Source organism: Gorilla gorilla, chromosome 2 (assembly GCF_029281585.2).
Source record: "Gorilla gorilla gorilla isolate KB3781 chromosome 2, NHGRI_mGorGor1-v2.1_pri, whole genome shotgun sequence".
NCBI lineage: Eukaryota > Metazoa > Chordata > Mammalia > Primates > Hominidae > Gorilla > Gorilla gorilla.
The window spans coordinates 124,802,500-124,828,029 of record NC_086017.1 but is presented as its reverse complement, the minus strand read 5'-3'; the positions used below and the strand labels follow the sequence as shown (position 1 = coordinate 124,828,029).

At 41.3% G+C, this 25,530-nt stretch overlaps 2 protein-coding genes across 15 annotated transcripts in view; both read right to left on the bottom strand.

Annotated features, from left to right (window-relative positions):
* ZDHHC23 (zDHHC palmitoyltransferase 23) overlaps positions 1–8,490 on the bottom strand; it is a 32,902-nt gene extending 24,412 nt beyond the window's left edge. For 3 of the 12 annotated variants that reach the window (XR_008678114.2, XM_055381666.2, XM_055381667.2), the window contains exons 1-2: positions 6,320–6,748; positions 857–1,567 (exon numbers count right to left, since the gene is read on the bottom strand). Coding sequence is in view for 11 of the 12 variants with exons in the window: in XM_055381666.2 (XP_055237641.1) it covers positions 857–1,567; positions 6,320–6,480 (872 nt within the window). In the remaining variant the exon portion in view is untranslated. Of the gene's footprint in view, positions 1–856; positions 1,568–6,319; positions 6,762–6,816; positions 6,874–7,088; positions 7,229–7,818; positions 8,057–8,362 lie in introns of those variants that run through there. The other 9 variants (XM_063704040.1, XM_063704041.1, XM_055381665.2 and 6 more) reach the window with 8 other exon arrangements.
* GRAMD1C (GRAM domain containing 1C) overlaps positions 8,098–25,530 on the bottom strand; it is a 119,208-nt gene continuing 101,775 nt past the window's right edge. For all 3 annotated transcript variants that reach the window (XM_019023950.2, XM_004036077.5, XM_055381659.2), the window contains exons 11-18: positions 24,732–24,850; positions 21,595–21,737; positions 20,713–20,816; positions 18,802–18,978; positions 17,104–17,161; positions 15,269–15,379; positions 14,920–15,025; positions 8,098–9,869 (exon numbers count right to left, since the gene is read on the bottom strand). In XM_019023950.2, the coding sequence (XP_018879495.1) occupies positions 9,789–9,869; positions 14,920–15,025; positions 15,269–15,379; positions 17,104–17,161; positions 18,802–18,978; positions 20,713–20,816; positions 21,595–21,737; positions 24,732–24,850 (899 nt within the window). In that variant the 3' untranslated portion in view covers positions 8,098–9,788. The remainder of the gene's footprint in view (positions 9,870–14,919; positions 15,026–15,268; positions 15,380–17,103; positions 17,162–18,801; positions 18,979–20,712; positions 20,817–21,594; positions 21,738–24,731; positions 24,851–25,530) is intronic.

The following is a 25,530-nucleotide window of genomic DNA, read 5'->3' as shown; positions in this document are numbered from 1 at the left end:
AAAGAGCTGCCCTGCACTTGAGCCATGCACTTGAGGCCCACGCCAATGCCTCTCAGCCTTTTCTGCACCCTCACCCTCTCCTGCATCCCCTTCTGAGGAGGAGGTATGCTACAGGACCAGAATCCTAGACACGAAAAGCATTAATTCATTGATCACAACTGCCTGAAGAGCAATAAACTGCAAACATGCTACTTACAGCATTCATATCTGAATTAATTATAGTCCCTTTAGATGTATTTAGTGAAGCTGCAACATTATCTTTAAACATTGCACTTCGTATTTTACAGAGCCTTATGTACCTTCGTTTGTTACTGGCCAACTGGCAGGTACAAAAGCCCATTTCTCTGCAAATAATCAAATAGAGAGTTTATCTGGTAGGGCCTCGATTCAATAATGTTAAGTGGAAATCATCGGTAGCATCAAAAACGATTAAGTATGTATGGCAGGGGGACAAAAGAGTCACCTAAAAATAGGGGTACACTTTCTTGAGCTTTATGTTTAAAAAGGAATAGCACAGGGAAATATGCTGATCAATTCTTTTTTAAAAAATCATTCAACTGTAGATATTTCTCTATTAGAAAGGAGAAGATAAATGAGGAGTCATTCAAAAGAAAATTGAGAAAAAAAAACTCCACAAGTTTTCTGTTATTCTCCTTCAGGAAATGACTGAAGGAACTAAATTTGTGAAACTCGAAAAACTGATGACTAAGTGGGAACATCACAACAACCCACAAATATCTACAAGGTGTAAAGCTGGGAAGGAGAGAAATTTTGGGATAGCACAAGAGAAGATAAAATGTAACTAGAGTTTTACATGAATTTACACTTTCCAAGTCTCCAAATGTTTCCAACATACCAGACACAATGATGATCCATTCTCCTCACACAGATGCCACATATCCGGCAGTGCCATGCCCGGGCTGGTCGCACCAGCTGGCACTTGGCACACCAGTCCTCCTTCGCTTTGGTGGGGCTTCCAGCCGGCATCCTGGAAGAGCCCTTGGGGTCATCCTTTGTTGTGCGATTGTTGAGACTGCCCGACATGTCTGCCCCAGGGAACCCTTTGGTCTTCTCCTGCCCTTTTCTGCTCAGGCACTCCAGCTGGCTGCTGCTTAGAGATCTGTCACCGCTTGCTGGATTGCTGAGGTAGCCTGGATTCTTCTTGGCTCTGTGCAAGGCTAAGAGTATCAGAAATAACCCGCAGGTAAGAACCGCCAGCTGAACGGGACCCACACGCCCTTTGGGGACCACTTCCTGCAGGAACACATAGTACATGTAGCCCAGAGAGAATAGTCCAAGGCTCAGGAAAAACAGGGTCTGTTCTTTCCTTCTGTGAGTGAGGTAGTAGTACCACAGTGCCAGCACAGGAAGGGAGGTCAAAACCACCACCCCCAGGAGGAAATGCCAGGAAGCCACATGAAGGAAGACAGGCAGCAGGACAAGCGGAGGGATGATGCTGATGTTCACTTTTTTGGCTCCCCTAAGCCAAGGAATTCGGAGGCGATCAGAAATTGTATCCATGATTCTTTCACAAGTCTCTGGCTGTAAAGATTTACATGTAATCCATCTATTCAGAAAAAGCACAGAGGAGGGACTTCATGTGGGTTTGTTGAATTAAAAGCTACAGAACACTGAATGCCAAACAGTGGGATAAACGATAAAAGCTACCAAAGACCAAGCATTTTACCTCCTTACTACTAAACTAAGCTTTTCAGATTCACATGTCATTTTTTAAAATAGGAACAAGATGTTTAAAAACTTAAAGTCAAGATTATTTCTCCCCTAAACAAATACATAGGTACAGACACATGCTGCAAGTAATGTTTACATCTTATGACCTGTACGGTCATAAGAATCTCAAAACAAATCACAATCTAGTTATGAGGACAACATGGGAATTCAAGAACTATTAGGTAAGTGACAAAGCAGCAATAATCAATAAACTCTTGTGATCAAACATTATAAGGAGTGCTCAGACGAGCGTCAATACTTCTGGGTGGAGTCTTCAGAGGGGTCTTCGTGGAAAAGGTGGGATCTGTGCTCAACCTTGATGTCCAGCTAGCATGTGTATGAACAGAGAGGGAGTAAGGAAGGCCTTCCAGTGGAAAGAAATGTGTGCGGCACATACCTGGCATGAGCCCAGGGAGTAGACTAGTCCCACAAGGACGGGGCTACATAGAGAAGAATGGAGATCAAACTAGTATGAGTCAAATCACTGAACTTGGTGAATGGAATGATATTGGTTGACTGTTTTGCACACTTAGGCTATGCTATGTTCTAAATGTTTATGCCCCCAAAATTCATATGCTGAAACCCAATCCCCAAGGCAAGAGTATTAAGAGACGGGGCCTTTAGGAGGGTATTAGGTCATGAGAGCAGAGCCCTGATGAGTGGAATTAATGCCTCTAAAAAAAAGATCCAAGGGAGCCTGTTTGCTCCTTCCACCATGTGAGGACACAGCAAGAAGGTGCTGTCTATGAAGCTGAGGAGAACTCACCAGACACTGAATCTGCTGCTGCCTTGATCTTGGACTTCACAGCCTCCAGAACTGTGAGCAATAAATATCTGTTGTTTATAAATTACCCAGCCTAAGTTATTTTGTTACAGCAGCCTGAACAGACTAGGACAGAAATTGGTACTAAGAAGTAGGATGTTGCTACAACAGATATCTAAAAATGTGGATGCAGCTGTGGAACCGGGTAATGGGTAGAGGTTAGAAGAGTGTGGAAGTGAATGCTGGGAAAAATCCTAGACTATCTGAACAAACTGTCAAGGGTGATTCTGGCAGAAGAGGAGAGCTGCAGAGAAAGCCTCAATCTTCGAGAATCCCTAAGAGGTAATGAACAGAAGGCTCGCAGAAATATGGACAGTAAAAGCCATTCTCATAAGATCTCAGATGGAAGTGACAAATATGTCATTGGAAACTAGAAGAAAGGTGATCCTGGACACTTATAAAGAGGAAAAGAACTCAGTGGAATTGTGTTTGTGTCCTACTGTTTGGTAGAAAGTAGAACTCAAGAGTGATTAAACTGAATATTTGGCAGTAGAACTCTCTAAGCAAAGTGTTCAGGGTGCTGCATGGCTTCTCATAAATGCTTAGGGTAAAATGCAAGACAGAAATTTTTTTTTTTTTTTGAGACAGAGTTTTGCTCTTGTTGCCCAGGCTGGAGTGCAATGGTGCGATCTCAGCTCACCGCAACCTCCACCTCCTGAGTTCACGCGATTCTCCTACTTCACCCTCCTGAGTAACTGGGATTACAGGCATGCGCCACCACGCCTGGCTAATTTTGTATTTTTGTAGAGACGGGGTTTCTCCGTGTTGGTCAGGCTGGTCTTGAACTCCTGACCTCAGGTGATCTGCCCACCTGGGCCTCCCAAAGTGCTGGGATTACAGGCGTGAGTCACCGCGCCCGGCCAAAGAGAAATTTTAAAGACAAAACTCATAATCAAAAGGGGAGTAAAACAAAGATTTGGAAAATTCTCAGCCTGTCTATATTGTAACAAATGAGAAAGCATGTTTGGGAGAGAACAGCAAGGATGTAGATGAGATCAGTATGGATTAGCCCCGTGCCAGTCATCAAGACAATGGAAGGACCCTGAAGGCATTCGGAGATCCTTGGGGCTGCTGCTCCCACCACAAGCCTGAAGTGCCAGGGCTTTGAGGGCAGACAGTTTCATAAGAGGGCCCAGGGCACCCATGGGGCTTCAGGGTGTACTGCTGAGTGCCATCTGAAGTCTCTGCTCCCTACATTCTGGTGCACCCTCCATGGCAGCTCCAGGTGTGGCTCCACTGGGCCTAGATATGCCATAGAGGCCACCCCTCTGAAGGGCATAGCTGGTAAATGTTGGTGGCATCCACAGGGTGCCAATGCTGCAGGCATCCAGAGTGTAGGAGTTGTAGAGGCCTGGCTGCCTCCACCTAGACTTCAAAGGATGCCCTGGAGAGCCTCGGGGCCGAGGCAGAGGACTGCCACAGGGGTGAGGCCACCACAGAGAGCCCCCACTAGGGCACTGCCCAGTGGCGCTGTCAGTGTGGTGGGGCCACTACAGAGAGACCCCACTGAGGCAATGCCTGCTTGGAGCTGTGGGGACAGGGTCACCCCCAAGAGCCCCGTAGAGCCACTAGCATACAACTCCAGCCTGAAAGAGCTGGAGGCACCTGTAGGCACTCCAACCCATGAGAGCTGCAGTGTGGGCTGTGCGCAACAAAGCTGTGGTGGCAGGGACACCCAGAGCCTTGGGGGCCCAACCGCCAACCCAGTGTGTCCAGAAGGCAGGACATCAAGTCCAAGATTATTCTCAAGCCTTATTAAGGCTTAACATTGTTTGCCCCACTGGGTTAGGACCTGTCAGTAACACTCCTTTCTTCCTGTTGTTCCCTTTTAGAATGGGAATGTCTATTCTATGCATGTCCTACCATCGTATTGTGGAAGCACCTAACTTGTTTGATTTCACAGGCTCACAGGTGGAGGAGAACTTGTCTCAGGATGAATCGTATCTTCAAACTCATCCATATCTGATTTGGATGATGATATTCAGACCAGACTCTGGACTTAGACTTCTGAATTGACACTGGGATGAGCTAAGACTTTTGGGGCTATTAGGATGAAATCAATGTATTTTGCATGTGAGAAGGACATAAATTTTAGGGAGCCAGGAAGTATCTGTGTCCCTCCAAAGTTCATTATGTTGAAACCTCATTCCCAATGCAATAGTATTCAGAGGGGAGACCTTAAGGAGGTGATTAGGTCATGAAGGCATAGCCCTCATGAATGAGATTTGTGCCCTTATAATAGAGCCCTATGAGCTTATTCACCCCTTCTGCCATGTCATGACACACCAAGAAGGTGTCATCTATGAGGGAAAGGGCCCTCACCAGACACTGAATCTGCCAGTGCCTTGATCTTGGATTTCTGAGCCTCTAGAACTGTGAGCAATAGATGTATATTGTTTACAGGTTACCCAGTCTCAGGTATTTATTTTATCATAGCAGCCTGAACAAATTAAGACAGGCTAGTAAGAAAAGGTAGAGTTTAAGGAAAGGTAACTTTGATTTTAGACAATTTTTAAGGGTAAGACTAGAACTTGGAGGTGAGTGGGAGATAACTAATTGGGAATCATACAGAGCGGCAGGCACGGTGGAAACACAGAGGAGAGGGGTACAGAGAGGGCAGAGGAGATGCCTCAGGGGACAGCCCAGGTCTCCAGGGCTAGGAGGGAGGAAGAGTTAGCAAGGTTAATGGAAGAGCTGCGGTCTTGAATGATGGTGGTTATGGAAACAGCATCATTTCTCCATTCATTAGTGCAAAGTGCTCTATTTTCTCAGTATAGATTTCAGACTAAATCTAAAGAACCTATATTCAAAGACATCCATAAAAAAGACTACACAGTACACTGTCAAGTAAGAATGACAAAGGGTTCACTGGGTTTTTAATAGTCAAGGCTGGTACTAGACTGCAGATCCCAGGGAATGCTTTTCATGGCTGTATTAATGTACCAAGTTCTAAGTCAACAAATTGGCAGTTGCAATGACTTTTTTAACTAGAAATAATTATTAATGGGAAAAGCAAGTTTCCAACATCCCTATCCTTCCCACATTATGACTTCCATTGACAGTGATTTTTAAATATATAATTACTCAGAAAATGGATTAAAACCAGATTATTCACTGTCCGACACCAAATTTTTTCAGTGATGTTAAAAATTCTCTTTTTGGATAGTAATTTCCATCATTTGGAAAATAAAAGCCAAATACAGTATGATCAATCAAGACAATGTTGCTGGTCACACTGAAAACTGTGAATCCAGGGGAGATACATGCCTTCTGGCTGGAGTTCCTCCCCAGAAACAAGGGGCAAGACCAGTACTCACAGCAGGAAAATGAAATTTCAACCCACAAAGCCCTCTGTGGTCAGGTGCCACCCAGTCCCAAGTAGTCAGTCTCTAAATGCTGAGACCTCTGAGAAGGCAGGAACTTTCTGGAACTATTGTGTTCATTTTAAACTTACAGATTCTGCTGGCTTGCATTTTATTTTATACTAACTTGCCTACTATCCCTTTAAACTGCCTGTTCTCTCCCTCATCTCTCTTTAAACGAAAAATAATATCCTATAAAACAGAGCAGACAGACAGCTGTGCACTACTGCGTAATCCATCTTTCTAAAATCCTCACACTTGACACAGAAGCCAACTCTCATTTTAGATGCTTGGAAATAGAATCAAGAGCAAATTCTAGCATTCTGGGTGGCTAGGCTGAAAGTACACATGGCAGTTCTCAGAAGGGTGATGGGGCCAGCGTCAAGAAATGCTCTGTTCTTACCGATCACACCCTTCATCCAGATCTTGACAATCACACAAACAAGTAGCCACGTGGTTCTTTTCCCCATTCCGATCTATGTACTCGCAGCAGCACAGGGGCTCCAATTCAGGTTCTTCGGTTTTCTTTTTCTTCACAGGCTTCATACTGCCCTTCTGTGTCATGATTTGCACCTGTCACCATGAGGCGTAAGAACCCTCAGAAGGTAAAGGTGGAAAGAACACAACTTACATCTCGTAAATAGGTCCACGCCTCTCTCTCTGCTTAACCTCCAACGCCTGAGCAATCAAAAATGAGAAGAGAGGGGGGAGGGGGTCCCGTTTTCATCAGGCTTCTGTGGCTCCGCCTGGCCACACAGGGGGCTCCAGGGTTCTTGGAGCTCTGAGCTGCCTTCACCGCCCCTTCCCAGCCTGGGCAGGCGCCGTCTGGGCACCAGCCGTTCCTATGGCGACAGCCGACCACGCGTCCGGGACAGCCGGGGCGCGGGCGGTTGCGCTCACCTGCGGGTGCAGGCTGGGAGGGCCGAGCGGTCTCCGCTCCAAGCCTGGGCGCTGGTGGAAACTCAGCCTCGGGGCTGTAGGGAAAGGCGAAGCATATGCCCGCTGGCAGCGGCTGACACACCAGGCTCCCTGGCAGTGCTCAGGGGTCGCCGTCCAGCCCAACTGGTCGAGCCCCTTGCAGGGTGCGCCTCTCCCGCCCCCGCCAATCCGGAGGACGTGGGCGGGCCTCGCGCACCACCCAGCCAGGAGAATGACCTTGGAAGGGAAGTTACCTGCCCTCTGGCCGGAGGTGCAACTGCAGCCAAAGAGGCGGAGGGGAGACGGGTCGGCTTCCCCGGAGGCACAGACGCGTCTCCCGATCTCGGCTACGCGGAGCCTCGGGCGTGACGGCAGGAGTCTCCGGGACCCGGGCTCCGCTCGGCCGCTCCCTCGCCGCAGCCGCCCACCTGTGACCACAGCCCGCCGCGGCCCGGGCGGCGCGCCCGCCTCCCCGCGCCGTCCCAACCGCCCCTCCGCCCGCCCGGCTCGGTGCGCCAGGTCCACGCGCGCTTCCGGGTGCCCCGCCCCCGGCGCCGGGGTTCCCCGCCTGTCCGCACGTGCGCCGCCCACCTCCCCGCGGTGCCCGCGGGCGAGGCTCCTCCTCCTGGCCCGCGGCCCTGGCGCCGGGAAGGGGAAAATCGGCTCCCGAGAGCGCGTCCAGGAGGCAGGGGCAGGAGGTGGGTCCCGCACCTCCGGCCTGCCCCGCCACGCCCCGCCCCGCCCCAGAGGCGGCAGCCGGGCGCCGCCGGTGCCTGCGGGCGGCGCGCCGGTGGGACGGCCTCCGGAGTCCCGGGGTGCGGACGAGGTGCGGAGACGGAAATACGGGAAACCCGGGAACCCGGAGGATTTCCGAACTACGTGAGACCGTGGAGCGGCCAGCCTTAATTCAGACTCCGGCAACAGGCGGTGGGGGAGCTTTCCACCGCAAAATGTTATCCAAGTACCTCCCCCAATTTCACTGACCTTCTCTTAAAGGCCCATCACTGCTGCCGGATCTGTTCATTTAGCAACCTGTTCGTTTTCATGATTTCTGGCTAGCAGCCTTTACATTGGACCAGCAGGCCTCACTAGTACTTTTGTTCCAGTCGTCTGCGTATTTGAGATGAAACTGCCCTGAGATGAGAGTCCTTGTTGGGTTTTATTGCACAAAATTTCTTTAAAGAGTGTAGGCCCATGTACACGTTTCACTACCGCAGGCTTTCTAGTTTTGTTTTTAAGTAGAAAAAGAAGAAAAACTACAACTCAGAAATTTTCAATTTTATTGATATTCTATTTACGTAACAGGCTCAAATTTTATTAATTGAATTCTGCATCCATACGAATTTAGTCTTAATTTATAAAGCAACTTACTTCGATACTCTTCCTTGAAGTATGTTATAAAATACAACGTTTAAATAAACATCACAAGATATTGTTTATCGATCATTTTTGTGACTTTAACAGAGAAATCTTCAAGTTTATAATCCACTCATTCTTGCTTACAGCCAGACACTACATAAATCCTTACCAAAACAAAACAAATCCAGGTAGGTTCACTGTTACCCCTAGGTATGCTTCGTTGGAATTCACCCAGAGAAACCCATTTTCCCTCTAACGGAGTCAATACTTTCATTCTCTACAGGCATCTCAAAAATGACTATAATAATGCCATGTGGCTTTGGGGACTCTGGAGAAAAATGAAACATTTAATTAAAGGCAATAGTTGTTCAAACAGTAAGAATGTATACACATTTTATATATAGATAGATGGATATGTATTTTTTCCCCAGAGAAAGGGCTCAAGAGACAAAACAGTAAAACACTTCAACTTTCCCTAACTCTTGAAAAAATATCTGATTTTAAGTCAGTTTACAAAGTTCTTATTTTAATGAGCCACTTGTATGGAGACACATATGCATAAAAACTTTTTATGAAAGAGCCAAAGCTTGCATCTGAGTTAAAACTTGATAGTCAGTACACTTGTACTGGGACATACGTGCCCCTGAAGTTTTTATTAAAGAGCTAAAATCTATGTCTGGCTTATAACTTACCAATCAAAACAAGTCACACACATACATAAAGAAGGAAGCCATACATAGTTACTGAAAATACACAAATTATTTTCAACCAGATGTGTCACTTCCACCATGAAAGACTGCTAAGCTGAAGCCAATCTTAGTTCAAGTATGCATTTGATCTGTCACTAAATGCCCAGATTTTAACATAACCTTCTGGTTTTTAAAACTCAGAGGATGGTTCTTCCTTTTGACTGTTGGTGTCCTAAGTGAGGAGGCAAGATAATCCCACCTCTGATAGTTACCTTAAGAAAAAACAACTATTTCTTTCATAAAGATACAGCATGGCAGAAGACCCTTTCTGATAATCATCATCAACATGCAGATTCAGAAAGTTTGACTATTAAATTTGCATGCTAAATAAATGAAGACATTATAATATTTACAGTACACAAACCTGGAAATGTTATATGCCTGAAAACAGAACCTTTAAAATCAGTAATGACATAGAGGTTTCTTCTTATATTGTCCTGTTTATCCTCTTGGTCTTATCTCAGCTACGAAAGCGACCTATTGGACACGTACGGATTCTGTGCTAACAAAGCATCAGACTTCACTGTAGAAATGAGACCATACCACTCAATTCAGGGTGTGTCATTTTCTTTTTGTATCAGAGAAATTCAGTTCTATAATATATTTCATGGTTCACTGAAGAAATTCACAGCTTAAAAATATCTATAAGAAGTGAAAGGATGGATTATTAAGGCCAGCAGAAACTAATTATCAAATAAATGTTACGGAAAGAAATGTTCATATTAGAAATCTCAATAATGAAAAAACATAGAAATGTTCTATGCCAAAATCCTTCATTCGTCTGGTTTTCTTCCAGGTATTTTCTTTAAGTTCCAAGTATCTCTGTGGTTTTAGTCCTTCGGATCACTAGCTTTCAACAGCCATGCCCGTCTTATTCTTATTTAGTAGATCAAACGTTTTCTGAAGCATAATGAGTGAGCTCTTCAGCTGTAAACAAAGTTAATTTTCAAAATCAGATTAATTTTTCTAATCAGATTTGAAAATTTCTGTTTTTTATGCCCAAAATTTACAGTGACACTTAATATAGTTTTGTTTATACTAATGCCCGAATAAAACGTTAAATACAAAATACCTGATTCTTTGGGGTATCTATCAGTATGATTGCTACAGAGTTCTTCCCATTTGCTGGAGTATTGTACTTCTTCCTACTGCTACATAGTCTACCTCCCAATAGGTCCATTAATCAAACTAAGCGTAGTGACAGACTCGTTTTCCTAAAAGATTTCTGAAGTTGCAGTGGTCTCCTCACTATCCCCTAAACAACTCAAGTTTGCTTCAGTGCCTTTGCATGCTCTCATCCTCATGTTCTTCACCTAAAACTTACTCATATTCACACTCTTCATGTAGTTTTCCCCAGTCATTCTGCCTATAAACTCCCGAAGCATTATCCTTACTAACACTTTGACACTGAATTTTGTAATCTTTGTCATTAACAATACACCTGGACATCTCATTTCTCTAAGAAAATTGTGTGCAACTCAAGAGCAGGAATTATGTCTTACTCTTTTTTTGTATTCACTCAACAAATATTTGTTGCTTGCCTATCACATGTTGGGCAGTGTTCTAAGCACTGGATATACAATGGAGAACCAAATAGGCACTGTCCTGTCCTTCATGGAGCTTACAGACTAGTCAGGGATCCAGAACGATTAATAAAACAAATAATCACATACATAAATATATACTTAGATATTTTATTAAGTTTTTGACTTGAGCAGCTGGTGGATGGTAGCATCATTTTCTGAAATGAGACCCACTAGAGAATTAGGTTTTGGATTAGAGAAAAATTGACTTCTGTTTTGGACATAATCAGTTTGGGAATCCTGTTAGTCATCCAGGTGAAGATGCCAAGTAGGCAAGTGACTGTATGAGTCTAGAGCTCAGGTCGAGGTGAGAGATACGGACTTGGGAGTTGCTGCTGTCTGAACGTTTGTGTCCCCTTCAAAATTCACGTTCAAACTGAATCCCCAATGCAACAGCATGAAGAGACGTGGCCTCTGGGAGGTGATTAGGTCATGACGGCTCTTATGAATGGATTAGTGCTCTTATAATTATGAGCTTCAGGGAACTAAATAGTCCCCTTTTTTGTCCTTCAGTCCCTTTTGCCAGGTGGACACCAAACATGCCAGAACCTTAATCTTGGACTCCTCGGCCTCAGAACTGTGAGCAATAAATTTCTGTTCTTTATAAATTACCCAATCTCCAGGATTTTGTTATAGTAGCACAAATGGACTAAGACAGGAGTCATTGGAACGTGTGGTTATTTAAAGTTAGGGGTGTGAATAAGATCACCTAAAGGGAGAGTAATAGAGAAGGAAAGAGAATCTAACACAGAGCCCTGGAGCATTTGGGCCAGGAAGAAGTCAGGCAGAGGAGAAATTTTTATTTTTTATTTATTTTTATTTTTTGGAGACGGAGTCTCGCTCTTTCACCCAGGCTGGAGTGCAGTAGCATGATCTCAGCTCACTGCAACCTCCGCCTCCTGGGTTCAAACAATTCTCCCGCCTCAGCCTCCCGAGTAGCTGGGACTACAGGCACCTGCTACCACCCCTGGCTAATTTTTTGTATTTTAGTAGAGACGGGGTTTCGCCAAGTTGCCCAGGCTGGTCTCGAACTCCTGAGCTCAGGCAATCTGACTGCCTTGGCCTCCCAAAGTGCTAGGATTACAGGTGTGAGCCACTGTGCCCAGCCAAGGAGATGTTTTTAACTAGCAAAAATTAGTTTTACATTTTTCTAAGTGAAAGAAGCCAATCTCAAAAGACCACGTATTGTATTATTCCATTTATATAACATGTCCAGAATAGGCACACCCATAGTAATGGAAATTAGATTAGTGGGTGCCAGGGGTCAAGGGGAGTGAGGGATGGGAAGTAACTACTAATGTGTACAGATTTTTTTGTGGGGTTATGAAAATGCTCTGGAATTAGATGGTGACGATGGTAGCACAACCTTGTGAATAAAAACTTTTATTGTATGTAAATTACATCACAAAAAGTTTTTTTATGGTTTTAAAGAAAGCAAGATTAGATACATTAGATACATTTCAAGAAAGAAGTGTTTAGCTCTGTCAAATGCTGACACTGTAGGATGAAGACTGAAAAAAGGTACATTCTTTTTACAAGCCAGATGTCACTGGGGACCTTCGCTCAAGCAATATTAGTTGGGGAAACCATGGGGGAAGAACACCAGGCAGGAGTGAGCTGAAGAGTGAATGAGTGGAATAAATACACACATCCAACTTTGCTCCCTCAAACCCCACTAATAAAGAGATTTTTTAGAAGGCATAAAGCTATAAGGGCAAGGAAAATGGAAAAGGAGACAACAGTAATGCAACTTTGGAAACTGGAAAGCAGATGGATGACTCAGCAGGCCTGGAAAAGCTGAATTCTAAAGTAAAAGTAATGCTGAGAACCAACAAAATTAACCCTAAAGAATCCTCAAAAGGCTCAGGTGTTAATGACCAGGAATCTCTGGAAGTGAGAATAAAGAGGAAGAGCCAAAGGAAGGATTGCATGAAACTTTTGGCATCTGACCTTTCCTACTACCTAGGCAGAAGTCTGGAATTTTATTTTCTGTGCAGGATAAAACAGAGGGTCTATGGCTGCCTGGCTTGAGGGACACCAAGGCATTGTTAAGGATAGCAGTACATACCAGAAACAAGGGTAATACATGAAAATGTATGTACTGAATCCTGGGACCATCCTTTCTGCCTTTCCTTCCCCTATCCCTCTTCCGCTCAGCTCCTAAAATGCTGCAGCCAGCCCTAAATCCACCAGGTTGGAGACTGGAGGAGTCTTCTCTGTGGACACTGACCCAAAGGTGCTGATACCAGGATTTCTCAGCCAAGAGCCCAGCCAGATCTACAGAGAAGTTTGGGGTACACCAGCCCAATCCATATGTAAAGAGCTTCAGATCCACACAAGAAGGTAACCAAGGGCTACCAAACACTAAAGAAATTCTCTAACCTTAAAGATAGAAATTAAAACGAGGGTGAAGATCTTGATGCAAAATGAGTATGCCAGGAGAAGATTTAAAAAATGTTAACTATCAGTAATATCTTCAGAGAGATAAAGATATGGTAGCCATTAAAAAAAAAAAAAACAACATTGCAGCTGGGAGCAGTGGCTCATGCCTGCAATCCCAACACTTTGGGAGGCCAAGGCAGGCAGATCTGTTGAGCCCAGGAGTTTGAGACCAGCCTGGGTAACATGGCAAAACCTTATCTCTACAAAAACTACAAAAATTAGCTGGGCATGGTGGCTCACACCTGAAGATCCAGCTACGGGAGGGTGAGGTGGGAGGTTTGCTTGAGCCCAGGAGGTCAAGGCTGCAGTGAGCCGTGTTCATGCCACTGCACTCCAGTTGGGTGACAGAGTAAGACTCTTGTCTCAAAAAAAAAAAAAAAAAGATGGCCGGGCACGGTGGCTCATGCCTTTAATCCCAACACTTTGGGAGGCCGAGGTGAGAGGATCACCTGAGGTCAAGAGCTCAAGACCAGCCTGGCCAACATGGCAAAACCCCGTCTCTACTAAAAATACAAAAATTAACCAGGCGTGTTGGCACGCGCCTGTAATCCCAGCTACTCAGGAGGCTGAGGCAGGAGAATCACTTGAACCTGGGAGGCAGAGGTTGTGGTGAGCTGAGATTGTGCCACTGCACTCCAGACTGGGCGACAGAGTGAGATTCCATCTCAAAAAAAAAAAAAATTGCAACACCACAAAGAAAAGAAATCATTCAGAAAAATGATAGCTCTTTGAAATTGAAAATTTGTTAGCGAAAACTGAAAAACTCAATGGAAGAATTTGAAGATAAAATTGATAAAATACCCCAGAAACAGAACAAAAAGACTAAGAGATGGAAAGAAAAGGTAAGAATATCACATAACCCATCCAACAGAAGGCTGACATCTGAATAACAGGAGTTGTAGAAGGTCAGGAGAGAGAAAACGAGGGAAGGAAATAATCAACTATATGACTCAAGAAAACTTCCAGAATTATAGGCATGAGTTTCCAGATTAAAGAATCAAGAGTGATAATAGCCTCAGAATTCTCAATAGCAATACTGGAACCAAAAGATAATGGAGCAATGCCTTCAAAGTTCTCATCAAACCATTTATAAGCAAGAGAAAAAGTAGAATGAAAAATTTTCAGTTAGGTGAACTCTTAAAATATTTACCTCCAAATTACCTTCTCTGGAAGCTACTGTTGGATGTGCTCCATTAAAAGGAGGAAGTAAACTAAGAAAGGAAAACACAGGATATAGGAAACAGAAGACACACACAGACAATAGGAACCCCAGAATGATAGCTGTGCACCCGGCATAGAGGGCCACTGGACCTGACTGGAGCCATCAGAAGACCTCATCAATGGAGTACCTACATGAATAAAGATTCTGAGAGATTTATAAACAGAAAATTAGGGGATTAAATGTCTGCAAATATTAAATGTCTGTAAAGATAATTGGCAATAGTGGTAAAAATACTAGTAAGATAATTATGGTACATGTATACAGTTGAATCTTATGCAGCTGTTAAGGGGGTGTGCTTTATATACTGAGATGGAAGTATCTCCAAGATATATGGTTAATAGATAAAAGTAAAATAATGGACAGTGTATGTAATAGCTACCATTCCTGTAAAAAGAGCTTAATATTATGCATCGAATTTTATTTAGAAAGATCAATAAAAATGAAGTAGATGTATACACACTGATATGGAAACATCTTCAGAATATATTACTAATTGAAAAAAGATATACAACAGTGTATATTGTATACTCCCATTTTGTAAATAAATAAACAAAAGTGACTACATAATAAATGTAATACCCTTGCATAATAGAGACTGGCAGGGGTAGTTGGCTCTAGCAGGGTGATTTTTTCAAACGATAGTAGGGTAAATATTCTCTCATACACAGAAGAGCAACTAATTCATACTGGGACGAAGATACTAAGTACTGTGATGTATCCAGTTGCCTACCTGTTCAAGCATCACTATGGAGTCTCGGAGCACTCCCTTTAAACGATGGGCCTGATCTTTATTCTTCTGAATAGTTTCTGCTCTTGACACCATATCAGAGGCTAAACTGAAAGAAAAATGCCATCTTCAAAATCTGGAGAATAGCTTCTGATCTTTTTTTCATTTCCAGAAATCATCAGAGCCCCATAAATTTGCAAACAAAACACAAAATTAAACAAACCAAAACAGGCTGTTTATGGCTACAGGATAGTTAGCAGACCACAATCTCTGAAACTGAAATTAAGTTTTCTGCAACTGAAGAATTACTGAAATAATATGGTGAATACAGGTCAGGGGGAAAAAGACTTACTTTAAAGATTTCTCTTCTTGGAGGCGGAGACGGTAAAAGGACTGAGCAGCATGTTCTATCTTTGACAGCTTCAGAAACAGTGTCACATTCAACAAAACTAATAACAACACACTAGGCAGAGCAAATTATATGTTAATCCACACTTTTCCAGACCTAAAGCATTGCTAATACAGAATATACATGCAAAAGCTTCAAAACTGTATATTGTCTACACTGTTTTTCATTGTTATTATTTAAATCAATTATCCCTATTTTATTATATGAAATAATTACTTGTAAGTATTAAGTGGAGGTTGAGGAAAAGATGGAAGGTAATTAGAGTGACAGTTTGGGGTGTCTGTGACATCTCTCCCCTCTGCTAGGAATACTAGTCAGTGTTGATGTGAGACCACCAGCTTTGAAATCTACCAAATAAGCTTTTAGGATCTATTTTTGGGTGCCTTTGGCTTAGGCAATTACACGCTCATAATGCTGCCTTTCAGAAAAGGAAATGAAGATCAATATGTAGCTGATCTCAGGTAGAGCATGATGTACCTCTTATTCCCAGTGGAAGTCAGCAAAAAAAAAAATTACCATTCAGCAAAAATTATTCTAGTTCATCTTGCACAAAGGAAGTATCAAGTCCCAAATATACATTAATGGTGTCATATATAAAATGTTACATGCTAAATGAACTTAATGTATTGGTTTTCACAGCAGCCTTTCAAGTGAATGGTTACATACCATATATATATATATATATGCATATATACATATATGCAAATATATAGGTGGCATCGTATCTCTCTACTTTTTCTATTAAAATATTAACTTGCCCTTATTCACTTTTACCCATCAAGAAGATTTATTTTTAAAAACTTAAGATAGTAGCAAGAAAATCCAATCTTTGAAGTTATTATGGCATTGAAATAGTATACAGATTAATATTCCAACTTTTGAGTAAACATTTTCTGTAAAGTAATGCAAAAGAACACTGATAATATTTGCTATTCAGAACTGTTGTAGAAAACTGATTTAAGCAGAACATAAAAATCTTCCATAAAGCCCAAAGGAACAACAAACATCTTCTATGTTCTGAAATCTATAATTAGACAAAAAAAAGCTAATATTGAAGCTCCAATCCAAAAAATTATCACCTTCAATATATCACTAAGTCAGAACCAATTCAATTAAATCTAACATAGTGCCTCAAGATTCATATAGAGGCATATAGATATTAGTGTTCTAAATATGACTGGCTGAGTGGATTCCTATAGAATACCCTGGGATTCAGACATTGTCCCAGTATTTTTCACCATGTAATGCTCATATCACTTGCATCAGAATAACCTGGGGTGTATGTTTTAAAATACTGATTCCTGATGCCTACTCAAGAATTACTGAATCAATCTCTGAGACAGGGGTCAAGAAATCTGCATTTTAGTAAGCACCCCAAGTGATTCTTAAGCACAGCAGAGTTACGTAAGAACCATTTGTCCAATCAAATAGAGTAAAATAGTATTATTGGCACTTCCCCAGCATGTATATATAAATATTCCCTTTAAATTTATGGAACTTCCCATAAAAACCTATGATGGTAGAAATTAATCAGATTAGCTAAAAAATAAAAACATTTGTTGAATGAGTACTTTGTATTTCCTCAAATGTAACAATTCTTCTGAAAATCATAAAGCTAAAAATCTGAAACCTATAAAATTGGTATTTTTGTAGGCCAGCAATAGTCAAATAGTGGCAATTTCTACACAATAATGTACAAATACATTCAAATTCTTTTGGAAACTAGTTAAAGATAAATGCTGAAACAAGCAAAATAAGCATTCACAACAAATACTTACAAAATACTCATTACCACAATAAGAGTGATGTTATAGTTTTCCATTTCCTTTTTCTTTCCTGTAGATCACAAGAAAAAGGCGACATTAGAATGAGAATTGTGATTACAACTGATCCAAATTTTTTTTTTTTTTTTTTTGAGATGGAGTTTCGCTCTTGTTGCCCAGGCTGGAGTGCAATGGCACGATCTCAGCTCACTGCAACCTCTGCCTCCCAGGTTCAAGCAATTTTCCTGCCTCAGCCTCCTGAGAAGCTGGGATTACAGGCATGCGCCACCACGCCCAGCTAATTTTTGTATTTTTAGTAGAGATGGGATTTCTCCATGTTGGTCAAGCTGGTCTCGAACTCCTGACCTCAGGTGATCCACCCGCCTTGGCCTTTCAAAGTGCTGGGATTACAGGCGTGAGCCACCACACGCAGCCCTCAACTGACAGAAATTTAATACTCATTTGAAAAGAACTGAAAAAGAACTTTTAAAAATTATTTGTAAAGACAAAGTGATTTAGGGTAAATTCCCTGCACCCCTTTTTTTATTTCTGACATCCTGAGTAATATGAAACAAATCTACAAAGAGAAAACTTTCAGCACTCCTTAAAATTTGGCCTATGTTGCAAATTACTTTACTCTAAAATTAAACAAGCAATTCAATACAACATGCTTGATAGCTAAGTAGCTAATAATCAACAAGCAAATATCTCTCCAAATAATATTTGAACTGGGCTTACATAAAATGCTTCCCTCGTTAAAAAACAAAACAAAACAAAATATTATCACCTATTCATTGTTACCCAAACTTTTAAATTCCAAAATTAAAGAACTATTAATCTTAAATAGTGGATAAACATAGTCACACTAAGCTACAAGCCTCAAAAGAAGATCTGATAATGTAAGAGGATGAGAAGTTATGACAGTTTTATACCTCTGAGAGGAAGGGAATAACAGTTATTAAAAGTAAGATGTGTTCAAAATTGAGAATGAAGATAATAAAAGTCAAATGTTATCTTTGCAATTTTGCTGGGCTGGCCCTGACAGTATATAAGGATTAAGAGAGCAGTACACTCAAACGTAGAAATTGAATTTCTATAAATGCTAGGCAGCAAATAAATAAGCAAAGTGGTTCAGAAGTTGGCAGGGTGGTGATTGTGGTAGGGGCTGTGGCAAGCTGGGGCGCACTCAGTCTAACAGGGCAGCTACTACTATGCTCCAACAAACTGCTGCCATGAAGGGATTTCAGTGCTGGGCTGTCAGATCTGAGTTTTTATATAAAAAGGTCCAATTTTAGCCAGGTGTGGTGGTGCACACCTGTAATCTCAGCTACTCAGGAGGCTGAGGCAGGAGGCTCACTTGAGCCCAGGAGCTCGAGGTTACACTGAGCCATGATTGTGCCACTTACAGCATGGGCAACAGAACGAGACCCTATCTAGAAAAAATAAATAAAATTTTAAAAAAAGTTTAATGTCCAATTTTTAAAATGACACATGGGCCAAATAAAATATATTGGTTATATGCTTGCCATTTTGCAACTGCTCCTTTATACTTATATATTAGTTATCTTAAAGGAAATCAGAGTTTGATAAACATTATCCAAAAAGGAGGGAAGAAAAGGAGACCTCCTGACATATCTTACAAACAAGAGGCACATTCTGCTTCATATAACTAAAGTAAAAATCTTTCATCTCTGTTTACCAGGTGACAACTACCTGTAATATCCCCTTTGGCACCTAAGCCCACATCTCCAGAGGAATGCTGAGAAGAAAGTTTAGGAACTGTTTCTGCTGTTCGGTTGAATGTTCGCCTTCTCCTTCGTAGGCCAGTAAGTTTTCCAGGGTCTTCAATGGCCTGATTTAATACAGATTCTTCAATTAACAAATCTGATTCTAAGAAAAAAAAAAACAATCTTTATATAGTGGGGAAAGCTCCTCAACTATAAGATACAATGGTTTCTGGTGGTTATTTTTGATAATTTTCTTTAACAAATTCCTTAGGTTCTTATGACCTAGATTCAAATTTTACACTTAATGAAAAGCTTTAGAGAGTACAGTGACCCCATAATGAGGTTTCATTATTCCAGGAAGAATGTGTATTAATAAATGATGGGCTCATCAGAGCAAATTTGCCATGTGCTATGTTATTAATACATATTAATGTAATAATTTCAGTTATGGAAACAACAGGCTACCCACTTACACTGGATCATTAGAAAGATTTCAAAGACAGATTATGGTACTTCTCAACCTTACAGGAAGGAGTAGCATATACTAGTTCTAATTTTCAACAAGGGTTTGCAAGAAAGGAAGCACTTGCAAAGAAAATCTGTAAACAACCTATAAACCTCATTTTTGTCATTTGTTTCAACCTTTTCCTCTGCCAGAATTTTTATTAGAAACTTATTCAGTGGCCAAACTAATTTTTTTTGAGTTTCATTTTTCTCTGCTCCTGATGAAGAATTTAATAATGAAATAGACAAGGAAGAAAGGCAAGGAAAATTATCAGCAAACTAGATGATAAGCCTTAAATTACCTTGAGTTGACTGACCACCGGCTTTTCTTCAACTAAACTTAAATTATGCTTGTGTATATATATGTGTATATATATATACACACACGTATATATACATGCATATGTGTGTGTGTGTATATATATATATATATGTATTTCTCACATGTATATGTTAAGAAATATCCAAAGAGAACCACCGTATCATTTTCCCCAGTCAGTCTCTAGTACCCACCTCCACCAAATCCATACATGTACATACTACCATTGCCAAGTGGGCTGCATAAGCCCAGGAAAGCTGCATCTGACAAGGAAGGTGGCCCCGAGGACTCCCCAGAGCTTAGACAGCACAGGTGTATATCTATGATCAGTTTATGCAGTCAGTCTCCTTGGCTCCTTACAGAGGCAAAGGGGTATGAGAGCTCTTAACTGTGTGATCTTGATAAAAGTCACTTAACCTCTCTGTGTTTCAATTTTCTCTTTTAATAAAATGAAAAATAATAATTTTAACTTGTTCTGAGTATGAAATGAGTTAATATCTGTAAAGCACATAGAACTTTATTATGTATGTCTGGGATATAATAAGCATTATGTAAGTGTTTGTTCGGCCAGGCACGGTGGTGCCTCACACCTGTAATCCCAGCATTTTGGGAGGCTGGGTGGGCGGATCATGAGCTCAGGAGTTCGAGACTAGCCTGACCAAGATGGTGAAACCTCGTCTCTACTAATAATACAAAAATTAGCCGGGTGTGGTGGCACACGCCTGTAGTCCCAGCTACTCGGGAAGCTGAGGCAGGAAAATTGCTTGAACTCACGAGGCGGAGGTTGCAGTGAGCCAAGATCGCACCACTGTACTCCAGCCTGGGCAACAAAGCAAGATTCCATCTCAAAAAAAATAAAAAATAAAAAAAAATAAGTGTTTGTTTGACCAATGAAAATTAAAAGTTTTGAAATTCCCTAAGTGGCAGAAAAAGTGGAACAGTGGGAACCACTTTCGTGGGAGTCTTTCCAACATCGCTGACTAGTTTCCTGTTACGAATCCAAATAAAGAATAAATCCATTTTGTTAATAAATCCCATCTTTACAAAAATAGATAAATAAAAAAATTTACAAACCAAGCTGTTTGAAATAGTCCTCCAAAGAACTCCAGGAATTCTTTTCAATTAAAGATTTGACAAGGCCCCATGGCTGTTTTCTGTATTTCAAATCTGTGGAAACTCTAGTAGAATAAGAAGGAAAGAATATTTATTTAAAGAGCAGACTTTAGTTATATTCATGTTACAGTTAAATGTAAGATTGTATTCAGTGGAAAGTCAAAAAGATTCAAAGTCATTAATATCATAAAAGAAAATGCATCCATTGATAACTTTTATTTAAAAAATTAATGTGTGCCGCTAATAATTTCATCAAATTTTCCTTCTAAGTACTTGCCATTTTACTTATTTCCTTTCTCTAGCCCTAAATTTTATTTATCTAAATAGCAATGAAGGCTCAAAATAAATACTAAATTTTCTAAATTCCTTGTATAAAAAATCTCTAGTGGTCATACACTAGGTGAAAGTAACTACATTAACCAGAGTAGGCCAAGTACATGATGGCCCATCTCTCTCTGTAATGCACCAACATTTCTCATTTCCCACTGCAGCAGAGCCAATTACTGCTCACTGAGCACTCCCCCAAAACTCCCAGCCCCTTTGCCATTAAACAAGGTCACATGACTGGTTCTGGTCAATGGATTGTGAACACAATTCTACAGCTTTCTCTTCCTGTGGCAACTGAAACAACACATATTCTGGATCACGTAGCTCCGGGTGTCAAAGCCTTCATCAAGCGGGGGCCTTAGGTGAGAAGCCCCACTCCTCTGCTCACCCCTGTTGGAAATGTAATTTAAGCAAGAAATAAAACTGTTGTGTAAAGCTACTACTAAGAATTCAGGATGAATAAATTACCAGGACATAATCTAGCCTATCCTAACACACTCATGTACAGCAGCTCACCTTAGCCTGCATTTCTGTTTTGAAGATCGGATGATACAGTATCTGTTCACGGTATAGAAGTAATCATGGTAGGGGACATCATGTGTCAGTACTTCTGAATCTACCAAATAAAATCGTGCTTCCCGACTTTCTTTATACAGTGTCTGCCAAAGTAAGATAAAAAATGTTTGTATGTATATGCTTAATATATGAATCTTCTTGCCAATTTAGAACATGTATATTAGTATTCCTTCTCAAAAATTACAAAAGACATGAGAAACCTATATACAAAGCTAAAAGAGCCTACATGCTGACTCTGCTGTCCATAAATTGAGAAAAAGAGGGCCGGGTATGGCGGCTCACGCCTGTAATCCCAGCGCTTAGGGTGGCCGAGGTGGGAGAATCGCTTAAGGTCAGGAATTCGGGACCAGCCTGGCCAATATAAAAACACCCAGCCTCTACAAAAAAAAAAATTTTTTTTTTTTTTTTTTTTTTTTTGAGATGGAGTCTCGCTCTGTCGCCCAGGCTGGAGTGCAGTGGCGTGATCTCGGCTCACTGCAAGCTCCGCCTCCTGGGTTCACGCCATTCTCCTGCCTCAGCCTCCCGAGTAGCTGGGACTACAGGCGCCCGCCACCACGCCCGGCTAATTTTTAGTATTTTTAGTAGAGACGGGGTTTCACCGTGTTAGGCAGGATGGTCTCGATCTCCTGACCTCGTGATCCACCCGCCTCGGCCTCCCAAAGTGCTGGGATTACAGGCGTGAGCCACCGCGCCCGGCCAAAAAAAAATTTTTAATAAAAAATTAGGCCAGACGCAGTGGCTCACGCCTGTAATCCTAACACTTTGGGAAGCTGATGTGGGTGGATCATTTGTGGCCAGGCGGCCACAAAACCAGCCTGGCCAACATGGCAAAACTCCGTCTCTCTTAAAAATACAAAAAGTAGCCAGGAGTGGCGGCACATGCCTGTAATCCCAGCTACTCGGGGGGAGGCTGAGGCAGGAGAATCACTTGAACCCAGAAGGCAGAGGTTGCAGTGAGCAAGATCGCCTCACTGCGCTCCAGCCTGGGAGACACAGCAAGACTCTGTCTCAAAAAAAAAAAAAAAAAAGAAAGAAGAAAATATTAGTTGGGGTTGGTGGCACACGCCTGTAGTCCCAGCTACTTGGGAGAATGAGGTGGGAAGATCATTTGAGCCCAGGAGTTTGAGGTTGCAGTGAACTGTGATTGCACTACACTCCAGCCTGAGTGACAGACTGAAACTGTCTCTTAAAGAGAGAAAGGGACTTACAGAAATTACATTTGTTGCCCCTGTGTCATTTATTTCACTGTCAAATTATTTTTTCCTTTAGGCATGAGGACAAACCATATAATCTCTTATGTGTATTATAAGTTTATAGAGTTTTAAGTGTTCCTGTTAGGTGAACAATTCAAAAATCAATTGAATGAAGTAAGGATCCCACCTCAAAATTAATCAAAGTTCAACAAAACCACCCTTCACCAAAAAAGTCAAGAAGGGTAGTAACCAAACAAAACACTGCTTTTCCTAAACAGGATTTTAAATGGTCATTGGCCAAACCTTTCTCATTTTAACCATACCTTTTCTACCTATCCTCTAAGGGGGTGGGGGGGGGGGGGGGGGGTTTCCAAAGTTTTCAAAGACACTCCAATACCAAAATACCAGACTTTTCTTACGTTTGATAATCTTTTAAGAATTGTTTAAAGGTATGGAAATACGTTCTTTTTAATGATAATGGACAAAACTATTGTTTTGTCCATTTGTTTGCTCTTATAAGCCCAACTAGTTCAGATGTTAAGAGATGTTTTCAGACTATTTGCAAATCAGATACTCAGCACAAATTGGCTAAACACACACTCCACTGTAAGACACTGCCACTCTGGTCACAGATAAAGAGCATTAAATAGCTCATACAGTATTTAATTTCAAAACTCATTCTCTTCCCATGTGTCAAAGCAGCCATCTAGTTATTTGGCCCCTAACTCTTGAAACAATTCTGTAAACCAGATTTGAGTAGTGTTCCTTTTTCTGTCTTCTTTTTTTTTTATTTTTTATTTTTGAGACAGAGTCTAGCTCTGTTGCCCAGGCTAGAGTGCAGTGGCTAGATCATATCTCGCTGTAATCTCAAACTCCTGGGCTCAAGCGATCCTCCTGCCTCAGCCTCCTGAGTAGGTGAGACCACAGGCACACACCATCATGCCTGGTTAATTTTATTTTTGGTAAAGACAAAGTGTCACTGTGTTACGCAGTCTGATCTCAAACTCGTGGTCTCAAGTGATCCTCCCACCTGGGCCTCTCAAAGTGCTAATATTCCAGGGATAAGCCTGGTATTCTTTTTAAAAAAATATTTTCTTTGGGAGGTTGAGGCAGGCGGATCATGAGTTCAGGAGTTTGAGACCAGCCCGACCAACATGGTGAAACCCCATCTCTACTAAAAATACAAAACTTAGCCAGGCATGGTGGTGTGCGCCTGTAATCCCATCTACACAGGAGGCTGAGACAGGAGAATCGCTTGAACCTGGGAGGCAGAGCTTGCAGTGAGCCAAGATTATGCCACTGCACTCCAGCCTGGGCGACAGTGAGACTCCGTCTCAAAAAAAAAAAAAAAAAAATTGAATATGTGAAAGAGAAGAAATGAAGTATAATGACCCTCGGGAGCTCATCAACTAGCTTCAGCAACACTAACTCCTCCCCAGTCTTGCTTCCTTTGTCCTCTGTCCCATATTACCTGCCTCTATCACCATCCTCTGCCCGGCTAGATGACTTCTAAAGGAAATCCTAGACATCAGTATAATGTCATCCATAATACTTCACTATATCTCTTTATAGATTCTTCCATATATCTCTTTTAAAATAAATATTATTTTTTTAAATACACAGCTGTAATACCATTACTATACACAAAAAATAAACAATTCCTGAAATCTCATAAATACCTTTTAACAAGTGGTTTGTTTGAATTAGGAGTGGGTTGATACGATTCACATGCCTTTTAAGTCTCTTTTAACCTGTAACAGTTTCTCCTCCCTTTTTTCTTGCCACTTGTTTATTGAAACTGTCTTGTAAATTGGTGAACTATAATAGGCATCTTCTCTCTTCCCCCACACATGACTCCTCTGGACACTGACAAAGCAGACGTACCTGCTTTTCAGTGGCAGCAGTGCATTTTCCAGTAAGTGGACTATTAAGGACTATGGTGTAGGTCATGGTTCTCAGCTGATCACCTCCAAGTTCTGCAGTCCAAGGGGTAGATACTACATCTAACAACAACAAACACAAAATGAGTTAGTTCTAGAAACTTAAACAGTATGACATTAAATGAAATCAAAGGAGCTTCTGAATTATTAAAATTTCTATTTTTGACTAGTGCTAACTTCCTTATAACTGGGTATTATAAGTTTAACATTAAAGAAAAGAGAGATTAAATGTTAAGCACTCTCCTTAAATGTGGCATATTCCCCATCTCTGATCCATTTATTTCTAAATTGTTTATTAATATCCTTTTTCCTTTTATTAGAAGACAAAATTAAAAGTTGTTTCATCTGTAAGCTTCCTTTTAAAGTCCTCAGTACCTATGAAGAGAAGTAACGATGCCAGGTTTATCAGAGACGGAACAACACTTTAACATTCCCATCACTGAGGACAAAACTTTAAAATATTTTTGTCATTAAGAAACCATATGACCTTGATATCAACTTACATAGAAATTATGTCAATGTTATGAGAAATCATGTAATGTCAGTGGCTTGTCTGCTAAAATCTTTAGTCACAGTAAGGCAATGGAACATAAATGATTATATAATCTGTCTTAAGAAGACTATAAGATCATATCTCTATGTTTATAGCAAGATCCTGGTAAAAATTCTCTTTTATTTGCTTAGGGACAATATAGTGATTAAATACACACTTGAACAGAAATATAGTTCTAGAACACAGTGAA